The sequence below is a fragment of the Citrus clementina genome, unplaced genomic scaffold, assembly GCF_000493195.1.
Source record: "Citrus clementina cultivar Clemenules unplaced genomic scaffold, Citrus_clementina_v1.0 scaffold_6, whole genome shotgun sequence".
Classification (NCBI taxonomy): Eukaryota; Viridiplantae; Streptophyta; class Magnoliopsida; order Sapindales; family Rutaceae; genus Citrus; species Citrus x clementina.
In genome coordinates, this window is record NW_006262139.1 from 22305847 (window position 1) to 22330979 (window position 25133).

The 25133-nt window shown below is 34.7% G+C and overlaps 2 protein-coding genes across 3 annotated transcripts; one reads left to right on the top strand and one right to left on the bottom strand.

The window, feature by feature from the left end:
- On the bottom strand, positions 1-2164 carry LOC18038082 (transcription factor MYB20). The gene is made up of 3 exons (XM_006430528.2): positions 1924-2164; positions 1331-1460; positions 1-748 (listed from the first exon to the last, which is right to left on the bottom strand). The coding sequence occupies exons 1-3, from the start codon at positions 2054-2056 to the stop codon at positions 76-78; spliced, it is 936 nt and encodes a 311-aa protein (XP_006430591.1). The 5' UTR covers positions 2057-2164; the 3' UTR covers positions 1-75.
- A 19437-nt stretch (positions 2165-21601) lies between these two features.
- On the top strand, positions 21602-24641 carry LOC18039472 (ADP-ribosylation factor-like protein 8c). Of its 2 annotated transcripts, XR_002904981.1 has the most exons (7): positions 21602-21851; positions 22760-22841; positions 22936-22968; positions 23058-23179; positions 23475-23636; positions 23734-23928; positions 24328-24641. XR_002904981.1 is itself a non-coding variant. In XM_006430531.2 (6 exons), the coding sequence occupies exons 1-6, from the start codon at positions 21814-21816 to the stop codon at positions 23849-23851; spliced, it is 555 nt and encodes a 184-aa protein (XP_006430594.1). In that variant the 5' UTR covers positions 21602-21813; the 3' UTR covers positions 23852-24145. The 2 variants fall into 2 exon arrangements, 1 of the variants encoding a protein (XP_006430594.1); XM_006430531.2 differs by lacking the exon at positions 24328-24641 and having other exon boundaries at positions 23734-24145.
- The last annotated feature ends 492 nt before the right edge of the window (positions 24642-25133 follow it).

Here is a 25133-nt window from a genome sequence, read left to right on the forward strand (position 1 = left end):
TTCCCGGAATTTCGATTTATTATTTCTTTTTCTCTGCTGTGACAACTAACCCACATATACGATGAAAATGTCCAATCACAAGAGGCCATACTTCCAAGAATCTTGATCGTAATCCATTCTTGGGCACTGACTGAAAGTAGCACTAGCAGCAAAACCATCATCATCGTTGATTAACAAATCCCAATTGCCGAGATCATCATCCCATAAGCTCATATTAATGTTGCCATAATTATTAGAAGCAGCAGCCCACTCAAAATCGTGAAACTGCCATTCTTCCAGCAACTTATTGGATGAATTCTCTGAAGAATATGAACACGAGGATGATGAAGTACTAGAGGTTGAGCATGGGACTAAAATCTCATGTGGCTCGATCAAAGGAACATCATCGGTGCAAAAATTGTTGTTCATAATCTCCATTGTAGCAGCATCAATATGATCGAATAGTGGAGAACTTGTCATGCTCATCACTTTGTCCTCATCTTTATTGACTTCAGTGATTGATGACTGTACTGATGTCTCAGGCTCCTTATTGTTTCGGTCTATTATTGATTCATCATTGATCATCAATGGTTCTTGTTCTTGTTGATTAATCTTCACTTGGGGTTGTTGATCATCAGTAGTTGAAAGTGGCTTGTGAGTAAGAGGATCAATTCCCATTTTTCTTAGCTTCTTTTTGATGTGTGTGTTCCAGTGGTTCTTGATCTCATTATCAGTTCTTCCTGGAAGATGAGAAGCAATCTTGGACCATCTGTAAATAAGAGAAAAAAAAAATACACACGTTTTAATTTTATTGTTTGGTTATATCTTGTATGTAAACACTATGAACATTAAGTTTACACCAAAGAAAAAAAAATTGATTTTTTATGACCACTAGAAAAGTCCATGTCATCAGAAATTTTTTTCAAAGCAGTAAATTCAAAAGAAAAAAAAATTATGCAAATTGTGCTGCTGGAGGACAAATTTGGCTTATGTATATTTTGAAAGAAAAATCAATTAATCCCAGCCAAAAAAACGAGACAATGGCTAGTGGGGACTGACAGCTAATAGTTAATAAATAAATGATAAGTTAGGAAAAAAAAAAGGCCAACTAGTGCATGGGACTCATTCTTCAATTTCGACAGTCGTGTGGTTCTCATGAAATGATAGGAAAGTCAATCAAAGTTCTAATGACATAACTCAATACATCAATTTGTGACTCTAATTTAATTTTTGCCGTCATCTTTTGACACAAGAGTCGGTAGAAGAAAAACTTAACCAAAGAAAGGATAAATCTATAAACCGAAAATGGAAAATAATGAAAAATAGAGATTATTGGGAAAACTGATTGAACCTGTTGCCGAGTTGAGCGTGCAGATCAATGACCATTTTTTCTTCATATTCTGATAAAAGACCTCTTTTTAAGTCAGGCCTAAGATAATTTGTCCACCTAAGCCGGCAGCTTTTTCCACACCTTAACAAACCTGCAATCACCCATCATAACTCCGTTCAATATTTAAGACTTTAATTTAGAGTAAATATATCTGGTTAAATAAAAAAAAAACAAATAATTAATTGGTGTTTGACATTTATTTGTTTTAAGAAAACAATGAAAACAATTTCAGTGATCAGCCTTTGTTGACAATGATTCAGTCGTCTTTCATCATTGTCCCAACATCAATCATGTCCATTCTTCCAAAGCCAAAGATTAAAATTATCATAAAGAAAAATGGAAATAAAAGGAGCCCTTCTTCTTAATCTAAGTGGGTTAATATTCTTTTTCCCTTAAAGAAGAAAATATATTATTACCCACTCTTCGACAAAACAACAAAGAATGAAAGGCAAAGAATCAAAATTCAAGAAATATCAAATGAAAGAAAGAGCTCAAAATGAAGCTGCGAAAGATGAGTCTATATATGCTGAAAGAACTGATGATCAATCAGAGACCTGCAAGCTTGGGAACAGCTCTCCAGCAGCATTGGCCATTGGTGAGAATGAAGTTGATGAGCTTCTTGTCTTCTTCAGCTGTCCATGGCCCTTTCTTCAGACCAACTTTGTCACAGCATGGCTGCCTCCCCATCTTAATTTGATCAATTGAAAAACTATCAACTCTAGATACAATCTATATGTATAGCGAAAATGATCAGGAGAGGAAGAGCTTTGAGAGTCTTTGAAATGTATATATGCAGCAGCAGCAGCAGCAAGCAGAAGCAAGCAGGCAAAAAAACTTTAGAATACAGCTATGTGTGTCTCTCTCTATATATATAATTACATTAATGAAATTAACACCCCAAATGGACAAAAGAGCCCAAGACTGGCTACTAGCTTAGCCCCATTTAAATAAAAAATTTATTTATTTTGCTTACTTGTTGTTTATTCCCTTCATACACGTGTTAATCAACAAGGCGACGCGTAAGAACACGTGCGATGTCGTTGTCGGAAAGCGCCACCTCATCCAACTTTCCTTTGCTTGAGTTTGAAGCGTGAGAATACTCAGCTGCGGAGAAAGTAAAAGTAAAACAACACCCAAATTTTAAGGACTGTGAGTGGTAAGTATTTGGATTTGAATCAATTTAATATCTTGTATTTGTTCATCAAGATCGATAGCCTTTCGCATTCTCGTTTAATTGGATTTCAATTTAACACAAACGAAATGGAAAGCCGTACGTATATTCTACTCCAACCAAAACAATGGTCCAATTTCGGCAAACTTAAAAGGACATTAATTTTCATGGTCACATTATGTGGTCAATTGAATGCTACGACTTGATATGGGAGGGTAAGGTGCATTATACAAAAGCTTGAGCAAAATAAAAGTGGTAATACATATATTTCGCTACATGAAGATGATACTTATCCCAAAAACGGGCCCACTAACTTGTGTTTTAAGCAAAATGGCCCATTTTATGAAATATTATTCGTCAATCTTATGGATCGGGGAAGCAAATGTTTTATATACTGGCCACGAATGTAGCTGGCTATTAACATTTAACAAGAGCGTCTTTAGAAGTATTTTTCCTTTTTAGTATTAATTGGCAATTTTATTTTTACGATGTTCTGGTTAAAGTAAACAAAAATGTGATGAGCTTGTAACATTTTTCTATGAAGGAGATGGCAATCACTGTAACAGAGAGACTTGCCACCCTCTTCGTAGCATAGAGTCTCCGTTAACAAATGACGTCAACCTCTTTGTTACGCTGTCACAGCCGTGACCTTGATATATTTTATATTGTATATGTGATCATCTTTGAATTTATTTCCGGTTTGTAATTTCTTTTGGAATCGGCTGTCACTATCTATACAAAAATCATTTTTTATCCATATTGATTACAGAATTAATTATAAAATCATACGGTCTTAGCGTACTTTTTCATTATTTTTTAATTAAATTGTAACTTTATATGATATGTTTTTATTAATTTTTTTCAATTAAATATAATACCATATAGTGTTAACGTACATGCTGTAACAATTCTGGAAATTTTTATTTTTAGATGGATATTAACACTCTTATCTTTATTGGAAACTGACGAAGAATCCTAATGGTGGGTAATATAATAATGAAAAAAAAAAACAATGGTAAAACTGTATGGTATTGTGGTGTTAATTAAAAAATAATTCTATTTTTTAACTTAATCACTGTGATATCATACAATTTTAGAGTTATTTTTATCACCATTTTGTCAGATTCCTTTATTCAAATATCATTACTCATCTAGATATGCAAACAAACAAAAAATGAAATTTGTTATACCTTATTTTCTCGAATACAACCTTATAAAATCAAATATAACAATAATTATAAAATTTGACTCCAAAGAGAATTCCATGTATCCCTGTACACGTCGTAAGGTATTCCAAATACAATATAGACTCTATAAAGCACCTTAATAAAATGAGTGATGATACAGCCACAAACTCTTTTACAAACTTATTTTATACAAACTGATATGACATTAATTCATTGGTTGAATGAAAATATAAAATAATAGAAATAAATCATGTGGGTCAAGAGATATTTAATTCAACCAATTAATTAATGACACATCAGTTTGTACAAAATAAATTTGTACAAGAGTTTATGACTATATTATTACTCTAATAAAATATCCCCGCTCACAGGTAAGGTATTCTAGATTTCAACCACAAAAAGCAAACTAGAAGTCCTTTCTCTTCTCTCTTTCTCCTTTAGTTGCTATGGGCAAAACTCCCAATTTACGAGTTAAGCATTAGAGGGTCTTCATTAATATCAACTTTGGCAACCTTACTATTTTTTTTGTTTTGCATGTCAACGCACCCGCATTTAGGAGTCACACAATACTATCTCAAAGAGGTTTCACAGCCTAATCTCCACTCAACTTGATCACATTGTTGAGCCAAATTTTGGTATCAACAAAATTCAATTGCTCACTTTATCTAATCTCAAGCGAGGACGTCATTATCAATTAATTTATTTTTAATGCAACTCCTTGTCCACAATTTTGTTAAAAGTTGGTTAAATAAAAATAATAATTTGACTATTTATGCATCCAGACTTTGAAACTAATACACTTCTAGATAGTTGATTTCATGAACAAAACAAACAAATCATTGATATAGTGGAAGAATTTTCAAGGGAATTTGACAATATACTCAATAGGGACTGTCTGCAAACAAATTACAATACGTCTTTGTGGTTTTGTCAAAACGTAAGGAGTTACCCGTGTAAATTATTCATATCCACAAAAAATAAAATATTCATGGTATCTACAAAATTAGCTCACATATTGACTTTATCGTAGACTGAGCTGAATATCTATCACCTCCCAATTAATAAACAACGCACAAGTTCTACGGTGAGGTTGAATGTTTGCTTGATTCTTCCCCCACATTACTATCACTAAGTTAGTTACGAAGGAGAAAGCTTTAGGAGGTGCCACACCACCATATTTGACACGACCATCTAATTGCATTCATATTACCATATGCATATACGCCCATAACCAGTCAACACGGCAATCATTCAATTGCATACCGCAGCATGTACGAAATTCATTTTCGATGATGATGGCTGTGTTTTAGTTCTGCAATTAGCTCAGTATCTGTCTAATTAAGATCTAAATTTTCCCTTTAAAGCTCTGTTATTTCACTTTACAATCTCGATCGACCCCGAATATACTGCACGAATTTTTAACTAAACTGAAATATTCTGAATCCAGAGTCAGCTTCTACAATTTTTTAACCCATCAGGTCAAATGAATGCTGAGTCAGAAAATAAATTAAAATGAAAAACTGTTTGTCAACTTAATTAAGTAAATATCTTAAAACTTGGATTGACCATGTATTTATTTGTATAATCAGGTCGCGTTTGCCTTTCATCGGCTGTATCTAACGTATTTGACATTGGCACAGCCGCTGCAAAATTTTTCATTATATCTCAGAGAACAAACCTTTTTGCACTTTATAATTCCCCCCCCCCCCCCCCTCCCGTTTCGGGTTATATTCTTAATTATTCGTTCGTCACAAATATTATATTTTAACGAAGAATGTCAGTTGACATTTTGGTTATTTTTAATTAAATATTAGTCATAAGCAAACAGTCGAACTTTACGTGGGCTACTGTAATGTAGGCCTGGCCTAATTTTGGCCCGAAACATGGCAGCCCGGCATTGACCGCAGACAGTACCGGACAAAATGGATTTTAAATGATGAATTTGCTGCTCCTTACATGACTAATTAAATTAATTCACTATGATTATCCCTAAATTAATTAATTACAGTCAGTCAAATACTATTCATTAAAAAATAATAGTTATGTGACTTATTTTAAAAAAAAAACCAACTGAAATTTATTTATGAGTATAAAATACAAGAAGGGCTTAACTGCTTAAGGGCTTAACTGTATTTGACCCTTTCGTCAAAGCGGGTGCCGACGTGCTGCCAAGACTCAATGCAGAAGCTGTCATCAAACAAGCCTTGTTTCAATAGCAAAGAAGAAGAAAAGAGAAAATCGGGACCATTTGTTTTTAATTTTTCAATAGATACATGTCAAATACCTTGTTATCTAATATGAACATAGATTCAATCATCTTGTATTGTTTTAAAAATGTATAATTTTTTTAATATTACAATTCAAATATATTAATATTTATAATAAAAAAACTTACCAAAACTTCATAAATAATTCTGTAATAGCAAAGTTAGATTTGCGCTCAATATATATAGTCATATTTACTTTCAAATATTTAAAAGAAAATGAACTATCACTAAAAAAATTCATTGGAAACTTCTAAATTTTATTTTGTAATGTAGTAGTTCAGACTAGATACATATCTATGCCCAAAATAACCAAATCTATGTCTAAATATTTTAAAGAAAATCAACCATCTAAGGCACATGAAAATTCCCTTAAAAATTATAAAATTGAACCAATTCCACAAATGGATTAAACAAGATATTAATTTGAAAGTTATATAGGAAGATTCTGGTGTTCACATATTTTTTTTTCTATGCATTAGCTAGAGAAGTTCAATATAGTTAAAGAAATAGAAAATAGATGTTTGGCTAATAAGAAAATAAAACTGAGATCTGGAAAACTTTAATCCTTTATTTCCACAAGCTTAAGTAACTACTAATCGATTACAAGCATATATATACAAGTGTAGCTGCTTAACAGAAGTTTACCAAACTAACTAACTAATTACAAATTGGATTAACAAACTTATCACGTGTATGAATACAATCAGCTATATAACCACTTGGTGCCAGCTGGTAGTACATGTCATCAACTTGTAACTGATTATAGAAGCTTCTGTGATCCTCTTCTCTGTGATCCTCTGCTTGACTACAAATATGAGCTTCCTTAACATCCCCCCTCAAGCTCAAGGGTCTGCTAATGACATTAAACTTGGTCCTGAAGTAGCTGCATTTTGGAAGAGATAAAGCCTTCGTGAGAACATTAGCAACTTGTTCATCTGTAGGAATGTATCTCACTTCTAATTGCTTTTGAAGAACTTTATCTCTGATGTAATGTATGTCCAACTTGATGTGTTTAGACCTGGAGTGAAACACTAGATTCTTAGCTAATTCCCCAGTACTCTGATTATCACACCAAAGCATGGTGTTGACAGCTTGACAATGATGAGCTCAGAAAATAAAGATTCTAGCCAAGAGATTTATGAACTTGTTGATGACAGTGCTCTGTATTCACTTTCAATGCTGGATTTTGCCATTATGGCTTGTTTTTTATAGGACCATGAAATCAAATTGTTGCCAAGATAAATGCAATATACTCCAATGAACTTTCTATCATTTATATCACAAGCCCAATCTGCATCTGAGTACCCATTCAAACCTGTAACTTCAAGCTCCCTTCCATTATGAATATATATTCCATAAGTAATAGTTGCTTGAAGATATCTAAGTACCTTTTTACAAGCAAGCCAGTGCTGAAGTGTATGAGCATTTAGATACCGACTTAGCTTATGAACTGAGTATGCAATATCAGGCCTGGTGAGTATCAGATATTGGAGCCCTCCAACAATGCTTCTATAGAGAGTTGGATCTTCGAATTCTTGGCCCAAACAACCCTTTGCTACCTTTTCTAATTTCTGACCTGTGATGAGAGGTGTATCAGAACCTTTACAGTTCTGCATGGAAGCTCTACTTAAGAGGTTTTTGATATATTTTGTTTGTGATAAATGCATCCCACTCTCTGTATAACATACCTTAACATCAAGAAAATAGGATACCAATCCTAAATCTTTTAAAGCAAAAACCTTACTGAACTTGGTGATGAAGGTTTCTAACAAGAAAGAATCTGGTCCTGTAATGAGAATATCATCCACATAGATCAGTACAAGAATGATACCTCTTGTGTTATGTCTAATGAACAGAGATGTATCAGCCTTGGAGTTGAAGAAATTCCAACTTGTAAGACACCCTTTGAGTTTGTCATACCAAGCTCTGGGAGCTTGCTTCAAGCCATAAAGAGCTTTGCTATATTTACAGACATAGCCCTCTTTGGTTATGAAGCCCTCTGGTTGTGTCATGTATATATCCTCTGAAATATCTCCATTAAGAAATGCATTATTGACATCAATTTGCCTGACTTTCCACTATTTCATCACTGCGAAACTCAGTATAGTTCTAACTGTATAAGACTTTACCACAGGACTGAAAGTTTCCTTATAATCCACTCCTGCTGTCTGGTGAAAACCCTTGGCAACCAATCTTACTTTGTGTTTAGAAACTGTACCATCTGTATTGTACTTGGTTCTGAAAACCCATTTACATCCAACCAACTTGTGCTGAGATGTCACATGTACTAGAATCCAAGTGTTATTTATGGTTAAAGCATCAAATTCTAATTGCATTGCAGCTTTTCACTTAGGATCAGATAATGCTTCATCAACAGTTGATGGTTCCAGGCTGTTATGTGATGTTAAGAATGCTTTAGGCTTGAATATACCAGCTTTTGCTCTGGTAATCATAGGATGATTTAGCAGAGGCTGGTGGGATGGTTGAATTGATTGAATAGAGGAGGATGATTGATGTTGTGTGGATGAGGGAGATAATAATGATTGGTTTGTATGTGAAGCAGCTATGGTAGAGGGTTGGAAATGTATTTGAGAATGTGAAGCATCAAAGGTTGGGTTGTGACTGTTAGAGTGAGGAGTGATCACTGACATGATGAGATTGAGCTTCATCTCCTGCAGAGCCAGCTTCAAAGGTTTCTTGATTGCTATTTGGAATTGAAACAATATAAGATTAAAGAAGACTATAATGAAAATCAGAGGGTTTAGATGGTGAGGTTAAGAATTGTGAATTTGATGTGTAAGGAAAATAGGTTTCATCAAATAACATATGACTGGCTATATAAATTTTTCATGAGGAATGCATACACTTGTAACCCTTGTATAAAGGGCTGTAACCCAGAAAGACACATTTTGAGGTGTGAAAATGGAACTTGTGAGTATTATAATCCCTTAGGAATGGAAAGCATGAACATCCAAAGACCTTGAGAAATTGGTAATCAGGTTTGATTTTGAAAACACTTTCATAAGGTGATTGCATAGAGAGTATGGGTGTGGGGAGTCTATTGATAATATAGGTTGCTGTATGGAAGGAATCCCACCAAAACTTTATAGGCAAAGTGGCTTGAGCAAGTAAGGTGAGACCTAGCTCGGTTATGTGTCTATGTTTTCTCTCAACTAAGCCATTCTGATTATGAGTGTATGGACATGAGTGCTTGAATTGAATACCTTCCTCATGAAGAAAATTAACAAATGATCTATACTCTCCACCCCAATCTGATTGAACACATTTGATAGATCTATCTAGCTGTTCCTCAAGTTGCTTTTTAAAGATTTTAAAAACAGCTAGTGTTTCATCCTTGGTTTTTAAAAAAAAAATCCATGTGAACCTCGAAATATCATCCACAAAACTCACATAGTATCTATAACCTTGAACTGAAAGCACAGGGGTAGGTCCCCATAAATCAGTGTGCAGAACTTCTAATACATGTTTTGTTTTGGTGGTAGAAACTGGAAAGTGTAATCTATGCATTTTTCCCATTTTACATGCATCACATGAATCAAGAAATTTACTTCTATTTAAATTCCTGAAAGCTGAACAAGAGTTTATTACATGATTTAAAACTTTGGTATTAGGATGACCAAGTTTCTGATGCAATATAGAAACACTCAACATACAATTTGGACTGATACAAGATTCTGCTGCAATATGCAAGCAGGTGCTTGTTTGATTATTGACAACTGAATGAACAACAGAAAACATAGACAAAGGAACATCTGAGATTTTGGATTGAGTGCCTTCAAGAGGCCTTTGAAATGATTGAGAAGAGACTTTATTAGAAGGAAACAATAGCAATCTGTGTAAACCTTTTTCAGTTTTGCCCTGCAGTATGATCAAATTCCTCACCTTGTCCTTCACAAAACATGATTTATTAGTAAATTCAATGACAATATTGTTATCTTTGGTTAGCTGAGATATGCTAATGAGGTTCTTGGATATTTATGGAACAAGTAGCATGTTGTTTAGTTTAAGTGTGTTACAAGCAGAGGAGTTATGCATTCTTAACATAGCATTACCAACATGTGTTATATGTAAACCAGTACCATTTCCAATGATGAGTTTAGAGTTACCTGCAAAAGGTTCTGTCATAGTCATATTTCTCATGTCATTGGTAAAGTAGTGTGTAGCTCCACTATCCAGATACCAGTTTGCATCAACTGCACCATCCATATCAGCCAGATATGCAGCTTTGGGATTTATGTTTGGAGGAGGTCTGTAAGCACCAGAAGTAAAAAATTCTTCAAGTTTCCAGCAGACATTTTCAGTATGACCAGTTTTGAAGCAGATTTGACATGTTGGTTTAGAAGCATTCCACTGAGGTTTAGGATTCATTTGAGGCCTAATAGAGTTGTTGTTGCCACCTCCACCATTGTTCCAATTTCCTGAACCTGATCCCCTTTGGTTATCACTTTGAAGTCCTCTGAACTGGTTATTTGAACCATTTCCAGAACCATTTCCACTGAAACCAGATCTTCCATAGCCACCTCTGTAACTATTTCTTGAATTTCCAGCATTGTCAAAACCAGAAAAATAGTTATGATTTCCAGATCCTCTACCACCAGAGAAGTTTCCTCTCTTAAAACCTCTGTTCTGAGCTAAATTAGCTTCAAAGTTATGCTTAACATCCATTCCAGAAAGCATATGTGCTTGTTGCTCAATTCTAGCCTCTTGAGTCAACAACATAGCATAAGCTTCATTCAAATTCATTTTATCACCACTCATTTGACCAGTAATATAAGTAGCAATAACATTATAATCTGGTCCTAGTCCTGAGAGTACATGCAAAATTAAATCATCACTGCTCAAGGCACTTCCTGCCGCAGCTATGTTATCAGCAATATTCTTTATCTTAATGAAATACTCATTAATTTTCAAGTCATCTTTCCTAGTTGAATTAATCAAATATCTCAAATGTAAGAGTCTTGATTTTGATTGTGATCCAAATTGAGTTTCGATAGCTTTCCATACCTAAAGAGAAGTTTCCAGATTAAACACCAGACTTATAATACCTTCACTCATCGATGATAGTAACCAGCCAAGGAGTACTTGTTCTTGTGCTTTCCAGCTTGACAAATCTGGATTCTCAACAGATCTAAGTTCATCGTCAATCCTTTGAGCAATATGAGATGGTGGAGGAGTGATAGTTTCATCAATGAATTTTTCTAGCCTGTTGCCGCGTATGGAAGCTAGAACTTGAGACCTCCAGATCAAATAGTTTGACTGATCCAGCTTAACAGGAGTATTGAACGTGAATGAGAAGTTTGTGGAGTTTGCATGAACATTTGAAGTGTGGTTTGATGAAGCAATATTCAGAGACGCCATGACTGGCTCTAATACCAAGTTGAAGAAATAGAAAATAGATGTTTGGCTAATAAGAAAATAAAATTGAGATCTGGAAAAACTTTAATCCTTTATTCCACAAGCTTAAGTAACTACTAATCGATTACAAGCATATATATACAAGTGTAGCTGCTTAACAGGAGCTTACCAAACTAACTAACTAATTACAAATTGGATTAACAAACTTATCACGTGTATGAGTACAAGCAGCTACATAACCACCTGGTGCCAGCTGGTAGTACATGTCATCAACTTGTAATTGATTATAGAAGCTTCTGTGATCCTCTGCTTGACTACAAATATGAGCTTCCTTAACAAATATGAACAGTTTTAAGAACATAAAAATTAACCACTCGAGCCTTTAGTCGAATCATGAACCAATGATGAGACCTTTTTAATTTCCTCTCTGCCATTTATGGGTAGAAGGATATATATCTCTCCAGGGGTAGAGATCATTGAGACTTTTTTTTTTTTAATTTAATTCTCTCTCATTTTTATCTGTAGTACTAAATACCTTTTCACATGTATTAATTGGGGTTAGAAATTGCACCTCCTAGTTTGATTCTTTAAGATTCATTTTAGGTAAACATTTCCGTCATGAAACAGAACAATGCATGCAAGTCATGGCTATACAGCCGAAAATATAGAAGATCGGGGCAGGATATCGAAGTCGGGTTTTGGCACGTTTTGTATGATTGATTCAATGAACAGCTAAGCTAGAGAGTCAATAAATAGTACGCGGGTTTGATTGATCAACAAGATTTTTCTCATTATAAATTTATTTCCGATGCAAAGGAACATAATAGTGCATGAAAGCTGGCCCTTGTGATGGAAATTGAGAGTGGGTTCAGTCTCAATGTTTCTTTTCTGAGAAACGTCTTTGACTTATTTCTTTTGGATATCAAAGATCGCGATGTGATTGTGTGGCCAAGTAAATACAAAGCTTAGTGTCCTTCATTTAGACTTTTATTCTTCTTTTAGTTTTGGATTAAAGATACTTTTTTTTTTTATTCTACAAAAGTCTTGTTCTAGATGAAGACATATTCACAATGAATCCAAGCATTCTCTGCATATTCAAAGATGATTGACCTTGACTTTTAAAATTTTTTAAACCGACGCTTTATTACATAAATTTAGTTTTATAGAATTTTGAGATCATCCTAGCGTGTGCATGTGGAGAGCGTAAGTAGACTGTAATTGTAACATCAAACAGAAAAAAAAAAAATAATAAGGGGAGATTTTCTCCTTAGCTGGGGTGGGCATTCGGGTTGGGTTGAACCGAATCGAAATTTTATTTTGAGTTTTGATTCGGTTTGGTTCGAACTAGCAAACCTGATCGGTTTTGTATTAAAAAATAAAAAATAAATAAAAATACCTCCAAACCCCTTCATGCCCAACTGCCACGCCACCAGCCCACCATCAATCGTCAGCATCATCTATTAACTCCACCGCGCACCAGCAGCAGTCGATTTCACATCCCATCAACAATGCCGCTTGATTTCATGTCCCACCAGTAAACGCCACCTGATTTGCGCTTCCATCTCATCGGCCGTCGGCGCTGCAGCACTTGAAGGTTAATCTTTGACGTCGTAGGCTCGCAACCTTCACTTGATGTTGATGGTAATTGGGAAGCTTGTTCTGTTTATTTTTTTTGTTTCACCAAATCAATAAAATACTTTTATTATAAGATTAATTTGAAAAAATATGTCTAAATCTAATTGCACCTTGGAGCAATGGAGCTAATCATGAGGGTGATGTTGGGGCAAAGCGAACTTGTATATTTTGAAGCAAGCTAGCTACCAAATCGAAAGAAGAAAAATGGACAAAAAAGGGAATCAAATTTAGTGGAGTATGGTTAGATTTTCATGTATGAATTAATTAATTTTTTATGCTCCGCAATTTAGATAACGTTTTGGGTTTATTTGTTGGGGCTTTGCCTATTTTGTCTATAATTTGTATTGTTAACTCGTTTAAAAAATGTTTTATTTTTAGTATTTGTAACACATTATGGTTGGATAGTGCTAATGCTTGATTCGCTAAAAACAGAAGTAGATTTTACCAATTGATTTAAGCTGTTACGAATTTTTTTTAATTCAAAATTGCAACGCCAAACCGTAATTGAATCTGAAATTTGAAACCGAACCCAGACCAAAATTTGAAATCAAACCACAGTGAACTGAAATAACTTTTCAAACAGTTTAGGTCGAATTCTCATACTTGAACCGTTTACAACCCGAACCGAAAACCATAAAGACATAATCAAAAAACCGAAACACAAACCCCTACTCTTTAGCACTTGTAATTTTTGAGTTTTTCACCATTTATCAGTTATCACTCTTTAATTTTCATATTACTTCATTGTTTTGATGTCAACATTTTTATAGAAAAGTTCATCTAAAATTCTAAATTCTCAGTTACAAAATAAGTTAAAAAATTAAGTTAAGAGATTGATGAAATGTTGTAATTAAAATTGTAGGAAGAAAATTGCAAAATCACATAATTATTTGATTTTTTTTTATGATCAATGAGCAAAATACTAAACTGTACATATCATCATTGATTAGCTTAAAAATAAACAAAATTACTCCCCCCTCTCTCTCTCTCTCTCTCTCTCTCTCTCTATGGTGGCGTTTGTTTTTTAACTTAATGACTTAAAGTGACTTAACTTAATTAATTAAGTTAATTAGAAGTGTTTGTTTTTATAACTTAATGAGACTTTTTAGATTATTTTGACTTAATAAAATAAGCTTTTTTTTTTGCTTTTTACTTAATGGAGAAATCTGAATTAAGTCAATTACTTGCTAATGTAAAAAATATCCCTGTTTTATAACTTATTTTTCATGTCTATCCCAAAACTCACCCATAGATATTTACCCCACATAAAAAAATTCATGTTTTTTCTTTATTATATTATATACGATAAAATTTAAAATTTATGGTATTTTATATATTAAAATTCTAAAATAATTATGTATTCACTTGAATATAGTTTTACTTATAAATGTTAAAATATTGTGGTATTTAATATATTATTTATTTGACATTTAAATTTAATAAGGATACAAATGTAAAAGGACATATTTTCAGCTTTTTAAGTTGAAAAAAACAAAAAACTTAATATTTATTTTCTGATATTCAGACGAAAAAACAAACATATTATTCAGATTCAGACATTCAGACCTATTCAGAATTCAGATTAATTCAGGTCTATTCAGATTTCAGACAAAAAAACAAACGCCACTTATATATATATATATATATATATATTTGCTCTCTCTCCCTCCATTCTCTTTTTTCTTTAAATGAGTGATTAAAATTGAATTTTAAATTTTGATGTTGACAATCATGTCTTTTTTCACTTTATTTATAATTAAGTCATTTTTTAACTAGATTTGAAAAGCAAAGATAAGAATAGAAGAGAAAAAAATAAGGAGATGATCTTAATTATTAGTTATACTATCTCCTTAACAATTTATTTTTATTTCCAAATTAAATTATAAAGCTCTAAACCACGTCAGAATTTCAATTAACCAAATAACACTATTTCATAGGTTAAATTCAATTTTGTTTTTGGAATGAAAATTCATTAACTAAAAAATAACCGTCAAACTAGCATGGAATTCAGTTTAAAAAAAAAGGAGATAATTCAAAAAAATGTAAACAACTAATACGGAGTCATTTTGGTACAATGCATCAACCTACATATCAATTATATATATTATTGAGCAAGTGCAAGACAACGTTTCGAGGAAAAACAACGCTCCTTCATAAATTTAAAAAAAAAAAGAAAAAGAAAATGTTGCAATTTAATCTTAACTCTAAAAGAAAACTTTTTCACTAAGATACATGCACCATGTCCTGTGCTAAGAATTGTTTTAAAATTGTTCGCAAACCCTTACCTATCACCTATCAACTTAAATTTTAGGGCTAAATGATTTCTATCTTCAAGGTAAATTTCATATTCGATTCTTCCTATATATAATTTTTTGGGTTCTTGCCCTATTCGACCCATCACAATCTCTTGTTTTATTCTATATTACATGAGAGGGAATGTTGAGCCTTATATATGTTTTAATACAATTGTTAGAGCATTTAACTATCCACTCACAGCTTTAAGAACTCGTAAATAAAGTTCCATTAGAAGAGAAATTATAATTTGAAGAAAATCCATCAATTACAAGGAAAAGATAAGTAAACAAATTGAACCGAAGAAAAACGAAGAAACATGTAGAAAATAATCAGTGGAACCTTTTTTTTATTAATCAATTTAATTACATCAAAATGAACATATTTGATTGAATTTGAACAGGAACACAGTAATTAAAAGAACAAGGACGAGGAATTGATGCTGTAAAACCCTGTGTCATCAATGTTGGAGGTTGATCAGGAATCAGCGGCTGGCAATGTCTTGGCGTCGGAATTATCCTTCTTGGCATATGAATTGATCTATTCATGATTCTATCATCCATTCCAGACAAAATCCCATCAAAGACTCTTTCTTCAAACTCGAATTTCTCCTTCATCTTCGCAAACACAGCAGCCGTCACAAAACTATCTGAGCCCGCATTGTGAGCCTCGCCAAGTCTCTCCACACCCAAAATCTTCGCAAGTTTACTCAACCCTAGATTGCCACCCATTAACCCATCACAGTATTTGGCAACAACTTTAACATCCAAAACACTCTCAAAATATTTTGTTGCACCCACCAAAAACGCTTTAGCACTTTTTTTTTTTTATTAGAAATGGGCTCTCAGGGAGCTAAGGCAACACTAATCGGGAGTGTGCAATCCCATACGCATCCTTACAAAGTATGCCAACAATTCCAGGAGGAGGAGAAAGGAGAACATGCAATCCTATAGGGGAATTTAAGCTATAAGTAGCGAGAAAATCAGCAGCACAATTTGCCTCTCGATACACATGCTCAAGTTGAACGATCCAATCTTGTTCTAATAATTTCCGAATAGCCTTGATAAGAGTGGCATTTTCATTTTCTGGAACAGAGGCCATTGTCAACAAATGCACTACACTTTTGTTATCCACTCCAACTTGAACACGCCTAAACCCATTTTCCCATGCCATTCTCAATCCATGCAGCAACCCCCAAAGTTCAGCCGAAAGGACTGAACACGTTCCAAGGTTCACTATAAATCCCATGATCCAATTTCCAGTAAAGTCATGAAGCAAACCACCAGCTCCAGTCTGACCGAAACCTTTCCTGGCACCATCCGTATTTAAGCTAACACTCGGCCAAATAGGGGCTCTCCAACGTATCATTTTCTCCACTTTCTTTTGCTTGACAGTCAAAGGTTGCTTGATACACCTTAGAATCTCATATGTCCGAGCTTTAATATCTGTAACTATAAAGCTGCTATCCCACGATCCATGATTAAAGAGTACATCATTTCTCCAATACCATAGACGCCACACTGTCACTCCAAAGCACACTCTCCAGTACTCTTGACTTGCGGTAATATGACCTCTCCTCAGATTCATATGGATCCAATCCTTCAGCTGCAATAGGAAAAAATTAGGATGATACTGACTCGGCAAAAGCTGAGACCAAACCCTCCTAGCTGTAACACAATCACGGAGAGAGTGAGGATATCCTCAACCGACCCTCCACATCGATCACAGTAAATAGAAACAGTGATATGCCTCCTATTAAGCTCCTCCCGAGTTTTCAAACGGCCATGCAAAAGGAGCCACAGGAAAACACGTATGCTGTGGGGGCCCTTCCAGTTCCAAGCTAAACGCCAGTCAATCTGAGATCCACTGCCCATAGACTCATCCAGCAACTCATAAGCAGCTCTTACCGAAAACATACCATTAGGTGAACCCCCCCAAAAATAACTGTCATTGCCAAAGGCAGCTGCTGGCAGATGAATTGCAGCAATCTTTAAAAGGACATTGCTAGGCACCAAGTGGCTAAACAAAGGCCAATTCCAGTTACCAGATCCATCTAGAAAATCCACTGCCCTCTTATTTAGTAACTCATTCGGGATTGGTTGAATCACACATTCAGCTAGAGGCTTTAGACTTGTCACCCAACAATCCCCCCAAAAGCTAACTGTCTCCCCATCACCAATGTTCCACCGAATGCCCCCTCGAGTTTTCTTCCAAATATTTCCCATCGCTTTCCACAGAGGGGAACCATACCGAGTAGGCAAACTTGTAGGAACCTCATCCATTTGAACTCCGTATTTTGTTAGCAGCACTTTGTTGCTAAGTTTAGTGGGTTCGGTAATCAAACTCCAATTATTCTTCATAATGAGGGCATGGTTCATAATCTCCAGCTTTTTAAAACCGAGACCCCCTTTAGACTTTGGAGTGCAAACCATATCCCAACTAACTAAACTCATTTTTTGGTGTTCAGCCGAGCCACTCCAAATAAAACGCCGACATAACTGATCAATCTTCAGTTTTATACTTCTTGGCAGGTTGATGGTTTGCATAACGGATGGTTGATGAAGAGTTTAGTGATGTGGGCTAAATCATACAACCCATGGAAGGTTACCCATTTGAGATTCTTGTGTTTAGACAGAATTTCTAACAATCTGGGCACGAATACGCACTGTGGAATCCCTGCTCTTGGAATCTTGGCAAAGTCCAAGCCGTTGCTTCGCATGAGCCGCATGGATTCCTCAAAGTCCAATTTCTATATATATAATGTGGCCAAACAAAGTTCTAAAGAAAAACAGTGCTCCTCCATAAATTAACAAAAAAATCACAATCTTATCCTAACTCTAATATAAATCTTTTTACTAAGATACATACACTGTCACATGCTAAGACTTGCTTTTAAAATTATTCTCAAATGTTATATATTGGCTTTTTTTTTTTGGTTAACAATTTCTATCTTTAAGGTAAATTTTGAGTTTAGTTCCTCTTATCTATAATTTTTTTTGAGTTTTTGCCCTTTTCAACCATCACAATCTCTTGTTTTACTCTATATTATATGCGAGTGAATGTTGAGACTTAGGCTCTAATATAATTAATTGTTAGACCAGTTACTTATAAGCTTAATTCTTTCTTCCAAATTATAAAATTTCAGTAGCTCAGCAAAGAGAATAACGGTGAGAGTTCGTAGAAAGGAATTCTTCAAACCAAATTACAGGATTTGGATAGCTAGCTTAGGTAAAGAATGGGTAACAGCATTAGAACATCTTGAAATATGGATAATCTTAACAATACCAATCTTCTTCTTACCCAGCTTTTGTGAATCTGACTCGATCAGAAGAGGAATCATACCAGAAGAACTACTTGCAACGAAACCTAATGGCCTTTGGCTTTTGAGAATGCAACATCACTATTGAACACCGTATTCCTTCCTATAGCTGCCGTAACTTCGGCTTTCGACCCGCCACCTGCTTTCTCCCTCATTTGCTGCATCCACGTTCATCTTTTTTTCTATTTTAGTGTCATTTTAATTGGACTAAGAGTTTATTCCTCTTTGGGTGTTGGATTAAAAAGATACTTTCTAGACGACTAAAATCTTGTTCCAGATGAAGATATATTTGCTCGACTTCAAAATTTTTAATCATTTCTAACACTAAAATAACTAACTATATCTATAGAGGGAGAGCAAAATAACCAATCTTTTATAAGAAAATTTTAAATCATGCTATGACTAATCGAAAATGAATTTTTTTTAAAAAAAAGAAAAATTGAATATTAAAAAGACTGACTTGTAATATGCGTATTTAATAAAGTAGCGTTTTGGATAATTCATTGTGCATTTTAATTTTATTTTTTTAAAGGCATGGATGGGAAAATATGAAAAGAAATAAATTAAATTGTTTATGAAAAATATGCTATTCTTAATAGGGAAAGGCACATTTTGCTGATCACAAATTTATTGAAAGCAAAAGGAATACGAACACGAGAGAAACTTGTACCGTTAATTTGTAATTTTATAGAATTATATTCGTCCTTAATGGGATAGGATCTAGTTTGGAACTTTAAGAAACTTGTAAATAAAGTTTCATTAGAATAGAAATAATAATCCAAATAAAATCTATCAATTAGAAGGAAAAGTTAACAAATTTAATAGAACACAGAAGAAAAGCGAAAGAAACATGTAGAAAAGAATCAGTGGAACTTTTTTTTTTATTGATCAATTTAATTACATCAAAATGAACATATTTGATTGAATTTGAACAGGAACACAGTAATTAAAAGAACAAGGACGAGGAATTGATGCTGTAAAACCCTGCGTCATAAATGTTGGAGGTTGATGAGGAATCAGCGGCCGGCAATATCTTGGCCTCGGAATTATCTTTCTTGGCACATGAATTGATCTCTTCATGATTCTCTCATCCATTCCATACAAAATCCCATCAAAGACTTTCTCTTCAAACTCGAATTTCTCCTTCATCTTCGCAAACACAGCAGCCGTCACAAAACTATCTGAGCCCGCATTGTGAGCCTCGCCAAGTCTCTCCACACCCAAAATCTTCGCAAGTTTACTCAACCCTAGATTGCCACCCATTAACCCATCACAGTATTTGGCAACAACTTTAACATCCAAAACACTCTCAAAATATTTTGTTGCGCCCACCGCAAACGCTCTAGCACTTTGTGGCAACGGATGGTTGATGAAGAGTTTAGTGATGTGGGCTAAATCATACAACCCATGGAAGGTTACCCATTTGAGATTCTTGTGTTTAGACAGAATTTCTAACAATCTGGGCACGAATACGCACTGTGGGATCCCGTCTCTTCGAATCTTGGCAAAGTCCAAGCCGTTGCTTCGCATGAGCCGCATGGATTCTTCAACGTAAGGGTCTTTCTGGAAATCAAAATCTGAAAAGTTGAACTCCCACGTACTGCCGATGTTGCCTTTGTCATCAGAAAGAGTGATGCCGAGTTGAATGATCTTGGTGTTGTCCACATTGAATTTGAGGTTATTGTAGACGACAGAGGTTGGTGCGTCTCTGGGCGTGCTGCAAATGAAACCCGGGAACTCTGTATCGATTGATAAGATGTTAAATCGATGTAGAGACTTGTCAAATTGCACACTTTCTTGCTGAAAGTTCTCCCTCCAAACGCTAATGATCGCCATGATCGATGCTGATAGTACTGAGGGGAGAGAATGGCTAAACTATTTAATATTTATAGATTTTAGTTTCCGTTTAGGATATGGTTATTGTTTCCCTATGTCATAAGGAGAATGGCATTTATTGTTACTAATGTTTCTCATACTTATTACCCAAGTCTCTTATAGATTTTACTTTCCGTTTAAGACATGGTTTCGAGTTTCCTAATGTGATTTCAAAAATAGGTTTCCTAAACTATATCTTTTCCTTTGTTTTACGGAAAATGACAAATACGACCCTAACATTTCTCATATTTATTACTTAGGTCTCTTATTTTTCTTAATTGTTTATTATACCCCCAGTTGCTATCTTAATTTTAAAGGCAATTCTAATGTGATGTGTTTGTCAAAATATAGGGATGAATTTCTATTTTTTTAAACGTCACATTTATCCTTTTTCAGAGAAGTTCAAACATTTAGAATTATGAAGTCATAGGTGTGATATGGGAAATAATAAAATAGATTGAAGTTAAAAAATATATATATATATATTAGAGACCTAATGGTGAGTGCCCCTGCCAGAAGAAGAGACATTAAAGATGATAATTAATTCTTCTCCATGTTCCTAGATATGCTGTTCATGGCAATGCGGAAAGAGTTAGGGTTATCTACATATTAAATAATTGAAATATAAATATAAATGGGTCTGATAAGACAAGCACCGGGGGCAAAGCCCATGTTTTGCAAATCTGGCCCAGGGTCAGGCTTTTGGTACAAAACTTCTGCGGCCCAATTTTCATTTTATTTTCTTTTTTTTGTAAATTACAGTTTTTTTTTTTTTAAATGTTAACACACACATGCACTGAAGATAATATTAGTGACGGTAGAGGTGTAATATGAATTTTATCAGTTTTTTTTTCTTCCTTTGAGCCACTTAACCAAATCCCAATGCTTAAAATGTCTGCCGCCTTATATAATTTCAATTATTGTGCGGTAAATATATATTGTTAGTGTATGGCCGTCGCTACGCTAGCACAAATTTTGAGTGTATGGATGGATAAACCGACTTGGGGCTTCACATGATTATAGAGACTTATGATTACAGTAAAAGACAAGAAACAGAACACAAAACTTGAAAAAAATACCGTAATCTACTGTCCTTTTTACCCACGTTTTACCAGTCGGGACGGAACAGGAGTCTTAACATATGATATTATATTGTATTTGTATGCAGCACAATGACAGAACAGAACCAGCTTAATGAAAAAGCCAGAGAGAGCGAAGAGTACTTGAGTTTCCTTTTTGCTCTTTCGCTACTTTCCCTCATTTCCCCGTTTCCTTTTCCCCATTCGTAACCTCAGATTCAGTCTCTGCATCAGTTTTCCCAAATGGGTTTTCTCGATTCTATTCTCAATTGGCTCCGCAGGTACTAATTTTTTTTTTTTGGTTCTTCCACGTTTTTACCGTTATTTCGTGATTTTAGCCTAGTGCTTACTGAGTTCAATTTTATCGTTATTTCGTGGTTTTAGTTTATCGCTTGTATTTTAAATTATTTTAGGCCTTGGGCTCGCTTTCTTGAACAATAAAATTTGGCAAAAGAAGAAAAACAAAAAAGTTTAGAATTTGAATACAATTTAATTCTGGTTAGGAGTTTGGTGTTCGGAATTTGGTTAATTCATCAGATTGTATGTTTGAAAATGGAGCTGCATGGTAACTGGAAGAACTTGTAGGATTGGTTACGGAAGTATAGTTGGCATCTGTACCACTTTTACTAGCACGTCTTGTTTTGTTGGATGGGTTTAATTTCGTAGTATGCTTTTCTTTTGATTTGCCTTTGGTACTATTGTTTGTAAATTAATATCTGTTACCTTAAAGATGCACATTTATTATGATACTCTCTTTGATATATTCTCACAATTGGAAGACCAGTGATGCGAATCTGGTTGCAAAATTTGTTTAGTTCCAATTTGGACTGAAGTTGTTGATGTTCCTGAAATTGTCTCTGTGATGGTTAACAATTATTTAATTATTTCAGTTACAATTATTGCCTTTTGTCTCTCCTGGGGCAAATGATGTTACTACTAAATATGCTCTCGAGAAAATACATGCTCTTTTGTTGAGATGCTTTTGTTAGGGTAAATTTTAGATTCCAATAACTACATCTGTTTGTCTACCTTTCCATAAAGGCAATACAGGAAAGTCACGAGTGTTCATAACCGATTGTCATGTTTACTGAATTAAACCCTTTTCTAAATCCGTTTGTTTACTGAATGGAAAGCTAATTTTTCCATATCTAAACCCTTTTCTGCTCCTGATCATGTATTTGCATATCAGCTTATTCTTTAAACAGGAAATGGAACTTTCTCTCATAGGCCTTCAGAATGCAGGAAAGACGTCTCTTGTTAATACCATTGCTGTGAGTGATGCTTTGGTTGCATTTACTTTCTGGTCTAGTTGGTTGTACATGTCAGTGCTTTTCGCTCCTAACATAATTCCTTTAATTTTACCAGACAGGAGGATATAGTGAAGACATGATTCCAACTGTAGGTATCTTTTACCTCAGAAATTCCAATTTTGCAATTTATGATAATTAGAGCATATCTTAGGAGTTTCTTCAAATTCTTAAAATCAGGTCGGTTTTAATATGCGGAAAGTTACAAAGGGAAATGTTACAATAAAGCTCTGGGACCTTGGAGGGCAACGGAGGTTTCGTACTATGTGGGAGCGTTATTGTCGTGGGGTTTCTGCAATCTTGTAATACCTCTCAGTCTCTTCATTCTCTCTTACATATCATATAACTCATTGCCTTTTTTGTGAGCTGGTTTCAGTGTTTGCATGCCTGTACATTATCTTGATCCTAGGATAAAAGAAAATTGGAATCTTACCTAAAGCATTTTAAGTCTACAGTTTTAGGAATAAAGGGCTTTTTAATTCCCTTTATTCAGCTAAGAAGTGGGAGCTGTTGTGAATTATGTTTGATATATTTATTAGTCAGGTGTTTCAAATAGATTCACCATATTGTGCCTCCTTTTGGTGGATGCAAAGACAGATATGTAGTCGATGCCGCTGATAGAGACAGTGTTCCTATAGCTCGAAGTGAGTTGCATGAGCTTCTGATGAAACCTTCCTTGAGTGGAATCCCTTTGCTTGTTCTTGGCAACAAAATCGACAAGTCAGAAGCTCTTTCTAAGCAAGCTTTAGTGGATCAACTGTAAGTTTAGGACACTTTTCTAGAAAGTATTACCTTGATATCTAATTTTATAACTAATTTCTTGAGTAATTTGGTTGTATCTTTTTGGTGTTTACAGAGGCCTTGAATCAATTACTGATAGAGAGGTGTGCTGCTACATGATATCATGCAAGGACTCTATAAACATAGATGCTGTCATTGATTGGCTTATCAAGCACTCTAAAACTGCCAAATAAGCAAGCTTCAATGCTATTCAACTTTTATTTTCCCGAAAATGACCGAGGCAAAGGACCGAAACAGTAAAGTAGAACAGGTGAAAGAAAACTTCCCCAGTGGGGTTTGTCCACCCTATATGGTTTTATTATGCTCCAAGTGTTTTGTGCAGAGATGGAACAATCTAGGAAAATCTTTCATGCGTTTGTTTCTTTTATTTGTTTCCCTTCGCATTTTATGTGGGTCGCAATCCACTTATATACTTTGTTGTATATTACACAATAATTATGTACCTGCAACCGGCATATTTGAGAAAATTGGAGTCAAATGCCAAAACTTAGGTCATGTTGAGAACTGATTATTTAGATCTAGGCGTTTGCTTCTATCACCTCTGATTTTGTTGATGCTTGCATTTGATGTGATTGGTGTTCAATTACAGCATACGAAATGACTTCCCAGTTTTTGATGTCTTGCGGTATGTTTTCCTCTTTCCTTTCAGCAGTTTGACCAAGAAACATGTCCAAAGTTTTGCTGCCATCTCCGTTAGTGACTATTTACTAAAGTGGTATGGGCGACGTAGTCACAATTTCTATTAAGAAGATCAAGTGAAATGAAATAAAACTTACGTGTACTATTAATCATTTACTTATTAACTTTATGACTTGAGACGTCTCACTCGATTGGTGGCCATCCTGAAGAAAAATTAGAAGCTATCTTTATTACAATCGAATGTAAATTAACCTCTTGACCACAACTTCTAAAGAGGTTAATACTGAACCAAAAATAATCGGCATTTCTGGTAACTCGCGCGGGAAAGATAGAGCTGATATCATAATTAATTAATTAATCGTCACGTGCTTATAATCATTTTCAGCAACACGAGCAAGTATAGGGCCAGGTTTCAAGAAAGCTTGCTGCCGTGGCTGCATCAGCTATTTTATGATAAAAGCAAAAAGCAATTGCCATCCCAGGGCAACTGAACTAATTATTGCCCCGGACAGTTGAATACGGCTCAGGCCTTATACGGTTTGCAATTTTGCCCTCGATGCCACCAAGCATAACGTGAGCACTTATTTATTATACCTTATTAGCTCCGGTCAAGGTCGTATTTAGATTAGAAGTGCTTCGAATAAGCACCTGAAAAATTCATTTTCATGAAGTGATACTAGATAATAGATGAGATGCTGTGACAAATTCAGCATTTAACTGCACCGTCGACGTTACACCAAAACAGATTCCTCCGCATTGAAGGTTCCGCCGAAAAGTGGTACGCTGGTCGTTTTTTCATTTGTGAACCTCGATGGT

Excerpts from the sequence above, each read along its gene's own strand:
- LOC18039472 (XM_006430531.2), top strand. The coding sequence starts at position 21,814 with ATGGGTTTTCTCGATTCTATTCTCAATTGGCTCCGCAG. Across the intron at positions 21,852-22,759 it reads ATTCTCAATTGGCTCCGCAG|CTTATTCTTTAAACAGGAAA; the intron begins GTACTAATTTTT and ends TTTGCATATCAG. Across the intron at positions 23,180-23,474 it reads CGTGGGGTTTCTGCAATCTT|ATATGTAGTCGATGCCGCTG; the intron begins GTAATACCTCTC and ends ATGCAAAGACAG.
- LOC18038082 (XM_006430528.2), bottom strand. The coding sequence starts at position 2,056 with ATGGGGAGGCAGCCATGCTGTGACAAAGTTGGTCTGAAGAAAGGGCCA. Across the intron at positions 1,461-1,923 it reads AGCTGTTCCCAAGCTTGCAG|GTTTGTTAAGGTGTGGAAAA; the intron begins GTCTCTGATTGA and ends GGGTGATTGCAG. Across the intron at positions 749-1,330 it reads CACGCTCAACTCGGCAACAG|ATGGTCCAAGATTGCTTCTC; the intron begins GTTCAATCAGTT and ends TCTTATTTACAG.